Source organism: Marmota marmota, unplaced genomic scaffold, assembly GCF_001458135.2.
Source record: "Marmota marmota marmota unplaced genomic scaffold, marMar, whole genome shotgun sequence".
Classification (NCBI taxonomy): Eukaryota; Metazoa; Chordata; class Mammalia; order Rodentia; family Sciuridae; genus Marmota; species Marmota marmota.
In genome coordinates, this window is record NW_025999999.1 from 1,809,339 (window position 1) to 1,816,815 (window position 7,477).

General features: G+C 30.5%; 1 protein-coding gene across 2 annotated transcripts in view; it reads right to left on the bottom strand.

Moving 5' to 3' along the window:
* Tctn3 (tectonic family member 3) overlaps positions 1 to 7,477 on the bottom strand; it is a 25,114-nt gene that overhangs the window by 7,268 nt on the left and 10,369 nt on the right. For both annotated transcript variants that reach the window (XM_048807050.1, XM_015494563.2), the window contains one exon: positions 6,738 to 6,875. In XM_048807050.1, coding sequence (XP_048663007.1) covers positions 6,738 to 6,875 — 138 coding nt within the window. The remainder of the gene's footprint in view (positions 1 to 6,737; positions 6,876 to 7,477) is intronic.

Sequence of the window (7,477 nt, forward strand, 5' to 3'; positions counted from 1 at the left end):
AAAAAAAAAAAAAAAAAAAAAAAAGACAAAAATTACAGATATATTTGATCCCTTAACCCTTCCCACCACAGGATCCTTAAAAGTTGTGCCTAATTAATTAATTAACTCATATACTTACTTATTAATAAGTATTTTAAATGAAATGTTTATTTTTCATTTAAGTAAAGTGTGTTGGATGGGAAGAGCAGGGAGAGGTGGTTAGAGAGAGAATGGATTATGGGATCCAAAATACAGTTTGATAAGCAGAATAAGTTCTGGTATTCTAAAGCACAGGAGGGTGATTGTACTTAACAATTTACTGTATTTTTCAAAATAGCCAGAAGAAAGGATTTTGAATGTGTACTGAAATATCATTCTGAACTCTATAAATCTGTACAATTACTGTGTGTCAATTACAACTAAAAATAATTTGCCTCCATAATTGTGTGAAGGTTTGGAACAAATGCAGCTGAGTAGATGGTTCAAGGAACTGAATTACACTTACCAGGTCACTGGATAATACTGATGGTCATCAACCCATTTTAGAATTTGAGTTTTAATACTACACACAATACAAAATTTTGAGTTGAGTTCTGAAGTTGAGTTGCGTTCTGAATTCTAAAGTTTTTCTATTTGCAAAATTTTTAAACTTACAGGTACAGACAAAACTAGAGAAATCACTATTCAGTGTATGAGCACTATAAAAACAACTCTCAAAGTCTGCTTGCCTCATTCCTTTTATCAGACAGACAAAAGACACATAGGCAAGTCAGCACATTTCTTTTACTATGGATCCAGTTCTGTTACATATGGTTGACTTAATTTATTTCTATTTTAAGCTATAATATTTTATGATGTTTATTTCAAAAATTACTACCAACAATTCTGTTTTAATTCTTTGTGATATTTGACAGATTTATTTGCTACAATTCAGTTTTTAATAGCAGCAAAATCTTTGTCCCCAAATAAGATTTACTTTGTAACAACATGAAGAATTTGGATTAGGTTTTATTTGACATTGGTAAAAAGAAGTACATCCCACATACCTTTGAAATCACAACTTTTAAACAAGTACATGTCATTTCCTCTATGACAAATCATTACAAATGAAAACCATTATAATTAAGGAAAAAGCCACAGATACTCTTAGATTTAAGTTTTCACAACTACATTGAGATTATGAACTAGAATAAGCATATCTTTGGCTCGAGTGTGCAAAACTTATTACTAAGCTGTAAGAGTTCTTTATTCTATGTAAAAGAACACTGCCATGTATGTGTATTGCAAATGTTTTCCACTAGTCAGTGGCTACATTTTTCTTAAATATTTTTGTTCATTTTTAATATTTTTATTGAGGTATAATTTATAAACAATAAAATATATACCTTAAGTGTTTAAAAGTTTAAAAGTGAGATGAAATAGTTTTTTAAAAAAATATTTTTTTGTAGTTGTAGACAGAGAGCATCGCTTTATTTTATTCTTTATTTTTATGCTATGCTAAAGATCAAACACAATGCCTTACATGTTAGGCAAGTGCTCTGCCACTTTGCTATAGCCCCAGCCCAAGATCTGATATTGTATGTTATCTGTTAAGCCAAAACAAGATCTGGAATATATCCACCATCTCAGAATTCCTTGGTGCCCTCTTCCAGTACAATCCCTATTCCTCTTCTAGTACAATCCCTATTCCTCTTCTTGAAGCATCTACTTTCTGGCTTTTATCACTAAAAATTACTTTTGCTTTTTCTTATACTTCACATATATGGAATTTCACATTATATTTGTGTGTGGCGAGGAGGGGGGATTCTTTCACTGAAACAAAATATTTTTGGGATTCCCTCCATGTTGTTTTGTGTACCAGTTATTCATTCTGTATTATTGCTGAGCAGTATTCATTTGTGTCACTGTACTATAATTTGTCCATTTTCCTCATGATGGATATCTTGGTTTATTTCCATTTTTGTGCTAGTACGAATAAGGCTGCCATGAACTTTCTTGGGCAACTATTTTTGGGGGACATAACGTTTTGTTTTCATTTGGGTAAAAAACTAAAATTGTCGAATCATAGACAAGATCAAGTGGTTGTACCATTTTTCGTTTCTTACAACAATGCTCTACATTCTTGGAATTTGTTCCATATTAGTTATTCTAGTGAGTATGATGTAGTATTCATCACCTAATGACTAATGATATTGAATACCTTTATTTGTTGGATATTGGTTTATCATTTCCTGTGAAATATTTTTTCAAATTTTTGTACCATCATAGTTTTTTTGATCCTTACATTATTTACTTGTAGTTTTTTTTACAATCTAGATATGAGTCTTGTCAGATAATATTTTGAGAAATGTTTTCTCCCAAATTAGCCTGACTTTTCACTTCTTTCATAATGGTATCTTTTGTTGAGCATATATTTTTTTACACTATATAATTAATGATTTTTGTAATTGTCTATAAAATATTTGCTTACTTAAAAAAAGGAGATTTTGTAAATTTAAAGTTTTATGATTTCAAATATTATGTGTTGATCTATGATCCAGGCATAAGTACTTTTGGCATATGGAGTGAGATAGGAATTGGAGTTTGTTTTCTCCCCACACGGCCCCCAGTAGTTCTAGTTTTATCTAGTTATTCAAGTACTGACTGCTCAATTTTTTTCCTTTTCACATGGATTGATTTGTGGATCTACTTTTGGATTCTTTAGTCTGTCCCATGATCTATTTGTCTATTGTTAAACTAGAGTACATCACCTGAGAATCAGAGTAAGTTTTGAAGTCTTGAAACACAGTATTTTAAGTCCTTTGCATTTCCATGTAAATTCTGGAATCAGATTGTCAAATTCTACAAAAATGCCTGCTGGGATTTTATTGGGTTTTCATTTCATCTATACACCCAGCTAAGGACTGACGTCTTATGTTGAATCTTCTCCATTAATCACTTATTTAGATCCCTTTAATTTCTCCCACTAATGTTTTATAGCAAAGATGTCTTGCATTCTTTTTTTTGCTTAATTGTTCCTGGTTTATGTTTTGTCATGCTATTGTAAATGAATAAATTCTTTTTTAGAACAACATCTGGTTATTTTTAGCCGTTTCCTTGTGACTTTAAGAAAATGTAATTTTGCGGCTGGGGTTGTAGCTCAGTGGTAGCGTGCTTGCCTAGCACATGTGAGGCACTGGGTTCGATCCTCAGTACCACACAATAAGAAAATAAAGGTATTGTATCCATCTACAACTAAAAAATAAAAATAAAAAAGAAAGTATAATTTTAAGAGCAAACTATCTTGTAAAGAGGTAAAGAATATAGATAAGTAAAAATAAGAAATACAAATGTTGTATTTCCATCATTAATACCATTATTAATATCTGTATCTGTATATACAGTTACCTACATTTACATTTTAACTATATGAAATTAAACCATTCAGGATATTCTGTAATCTGCTTTTGGAGAAAATCAGCCTTTACCTTTTCATGTCAATAACATTTTTTTTTCTGTCTAAAATATAGTCCACTCATCCAAAATACATGTATGAAGACACACATGGGTGTCAACCTACTTTATATACAAACAGAGATATGAGAAATTGTGGTATATTTGTGTAATAAGAATTATAATGCAAAAAACCAACAAAGTACATGTATAAAAGCATGAATTGGCATGAACATACTCTATATACAAAGATATGAAGAATTGTGCTCTGTATGTGTAATAAGAATTGTAATGCATTCTGCTGTCGTGTATTTAAAAAAATAAAATCAATTAAAAAAAAAAAAAGAAAAAAAATATAGTCCACACCACATCATTCAGGTTTCCCTAAGTATCCCAAAAAATGTGCTTTAAATCATCCAAATCAGACTCCAGTTGGAAACATGAACATCTCATTTGTTATATCTACAAGTCTCTTTTAATCTAATACAATTAGATATGGTAATTTTTATTAGAATCATTAGATTTATTTAAATATAAATAATTTTGTAAAGGCCCATGTAAAGAAAAATTTTCTTCAAATAAGCACATTATTTTTAAGAAGTTACCTGACTTCTGGCATTAACCCAATGATTTTAGGAGAACTACTGATTTAAAGAAAGTTAAATTAAGAAGAATAATCTCTAGAAAATAATTATAATATTCTTCCAGGGAAGGTACATATTACTTCTCCATTTTTTTTTTCCTTAGGGACAAACATGTTTGAGAGAGAAGCCAATAAAAACTTTAAATTTCCTCACATATTTTAAAGATATCAATGAAGTTATCAAGATTTTCAAATGAGTCATAGAGAATAAGTTAAAGAATGAATGATTTCAAGTGGTTATATATTTAACATATGGAACACTGAGCAAACTTTAAAAAGCTCTTTAAAAACAACACATTGATCTAGGTGAGTTTCTTTTCTACAGGTTATTAAAAAAAAGAATCATGGAGGGGCTGGGGTTGTAGTTCAGTGGTAGAGTGCTTGCCTCACATGTGTGAGGCACAGAGTTCAATCCTCAGCACCACAGAAAAATAAATAAATAAAATAAAAAGAATCATGGAAAGGGGCAAAGTACTTTTACTATCTAATAATTCATAAAGATAAAGGCAAACAATGACTGATTGATGCCAGAAAAGGAAAGGCTTTAGTGACAAAAATTTTACTGACTTCCAAGGTGATGAAGTCCCCAGAAAGGAGAAACAGAATGCCTTCTTACAAAGCCAGCTACTTCCTAATCCTTTCTTCAGTAGCAATTATTTCTAATATCTGATGTTGAAATATTCTTAAATTATTTTGTCTTATGTTCCTTATCTTCCTTGGTATATTGCCTATTTAATTATGTGATTGAGTTAGAGGTTCTGAGAGTGGCTTCAGGACATAGATAAATCCCTTGAAGGGAGTGTTTTGTGTGTGTTTTTCTAGTAAGTCATTAACTGTCAGTGGATTCTCAATGGGGTCCATAAAATTAAAAACCATTAAAACTGACAGGTAGCTAGGTCAGCAGTTTCTCTAGCATATGCTATTTGACTAAAATATACAACACAGCCAACTTTCAATTACAATGAATAAAAGACACTTATTAAATAAAACAATATAATTACTTTTGCAATCTTGTCAGCAATGAATTCTCTGAAAGTGTTTTTTAAATTGCAAATTGTGACCCAGTAGGGGTTGTGTCTAGCATTTTGGAAAAAAAAAAAACAAAAAAAAAACCAAACAAGGCAATAAGCTAGGATAGAATAGAAAATATCAGAGAGTACACTGTATACAGTAAAGGTATTGCTTTATAAAATGCTACTTCAATTTTATATTTATGTGTGCTATAATCTAGGTCATGATGTAAAACACATTTCTTACTCTGGGTAATAGCCAACAAAAATTAAGAACTGCTGCTCTTATACTTGCTTTTTCTATTTTGTCTCAAACCTCCTTTATATGCCATTTCTATGGAAGCTTGGAACAAAAAAGGTTATAATGATAAAAATAATAATGATTATATGATAATCAATATATACTGAGTATTCCCTGTGTGTCAGGAACTATGTGAAATGTTTTATAATCTCAATCTGCAAAACCAAATGAATTTTTCTCTATTATTTAAGAAAAGAATACAGATTTAAAGAAGTAATATGCCTTAATTTATACTTTAATTTATATCTAGGTCTGATTCAAAAGCCCATGCTTACCACATCAACTTCAGGCAATAGGTCTCCTAGAAAATCTAAAAAGCAGATGATTCACTTAATGATAAACATAAATTGAATATTATAATTTTAGATGGGTTTGAAGCCTTGGTTCTGTGATGCTATACTATTCTTTATACTCACTTGTTTTGGTTTAAATTGCTACGAAATATTCTATAAAACTAGTTAATTTTTAAAAAATATTTTTTAGTTGTTGGACCTTTATTTTATTTATTTATATGTGGTGCTGAGAATCAAACCCAGTGTCTCAGCCATATGAGGCAAGCACTCTTCCACTGAGCCACAACTCCAGCCCCAAAACTAGTTATTTTTTAAATAAAAAAAGTTTATATGCAGACATGAGACTGAAGTATTTTATCAATCTCCAAATTTAAAGATCTCTTTAAAGACCTACATTATATAAAATTATAAGCATTAGAGTACCCTATAAGTAAAACTACTTATTTTTATGTGTTTTTTGTGAGAATTTGGACCTTATAAGAAACAAGTGATCTACCACTGAGCTACAACCCTATCCCTAAAGTTAAAAATTTTTATATAAGCAAAATTACCTTTGCAAATTCCTTAAATCACCTTTAAATTCATTTAGTGTATACCACACCAGCTCTTGATAAATTGAAGACAACTTACTTCATCATTAGAATAGGTAAGGTTTCCTCAGTTATGCAGGATTAAAGCAGTTATAATTCTCAACTGTTACCCCCGTCAGCCAGGCAGATTGAATGACTGTAAAGTGTGGTTTTATAGAGAGAGAAAAATAACTTGTTACCTCTGTTAACTACTTGAAAAATATACTGGTTAAAATATCTAGATAAGAAAGTGGTTATACTCTGGGGATAGGAATTTAAAAAAAAATTGGGAAAAAATAGATTTGTTACAAAATGTTAATTTGAGTAACCAGGCAGGGAGGATAGATTTGAAAATTAATTGTGTTAGTTCATTCTAAATAAACATTGTTTGGTAACATAAATTGACTCTCAGAAGTTAAAAAAAAAAAAAAAAAAGATCTCGTTATCAAATGGCTACCAAGCCAATCTAAATTTTGCAAAGTATGTGGTTCCGTATGAGTCATGACTTACCCTTATGGTTTTGTAGTGGTATAGGAATCGGGCTCCTGACACTTGAGCTTGTGGATTGGACTGAAGGCCTACATATGCCCACAACACCTGGATCTCCAAGGAAACAGGTATGAAACAGCAGGAAGTACAGTTCATAATCTGTGGAGGGTAAAGAAGCAAATGCCTGAATGACCTGATGGCTAACTAGTCAGTCACCATTCATTAAGTAGCCACTGTTTCTTTTGAAAAATATTTTCTTAATTGTTGATGGACCTTTATTTAATTTATTTATATGTGGTGCTGAGAATCAAACCCAGTGCTTCACATATACTAGGCAAGTGCTCTACTACTAGGCTACCTAGAAATCAACAAGAGGAACTTTAGAAACTGTATTATTAGAAGATACATGTATCAACATACTCTTGAACAAAAAAGGAACCACTGAAGAAATTAAAGGGGAATTTAAAAATTTATTGAAAAAAATGAAGATGGAAATTAAAAAAAACAGAATTTATGGGATAGAGTAAAAGCAGTGCTAAGAGGAAACTTTATAGCAATAAGTGTCTACAAAAAAAAAAGTAGAAAGATTTAAAAAAAAACAATCTCATGATACAACTCAAGGAGCTAGAAATATAATAACAAACCAAATCCCAAATTACTAGAAGGAAAGGTAAAACAAAGATCAGAAAAGAAATTAAAAAAAAATATAGACCAAAAAAAAAAAAAAAACCTAATATGAATGATCAACAAAATGAAAAGTT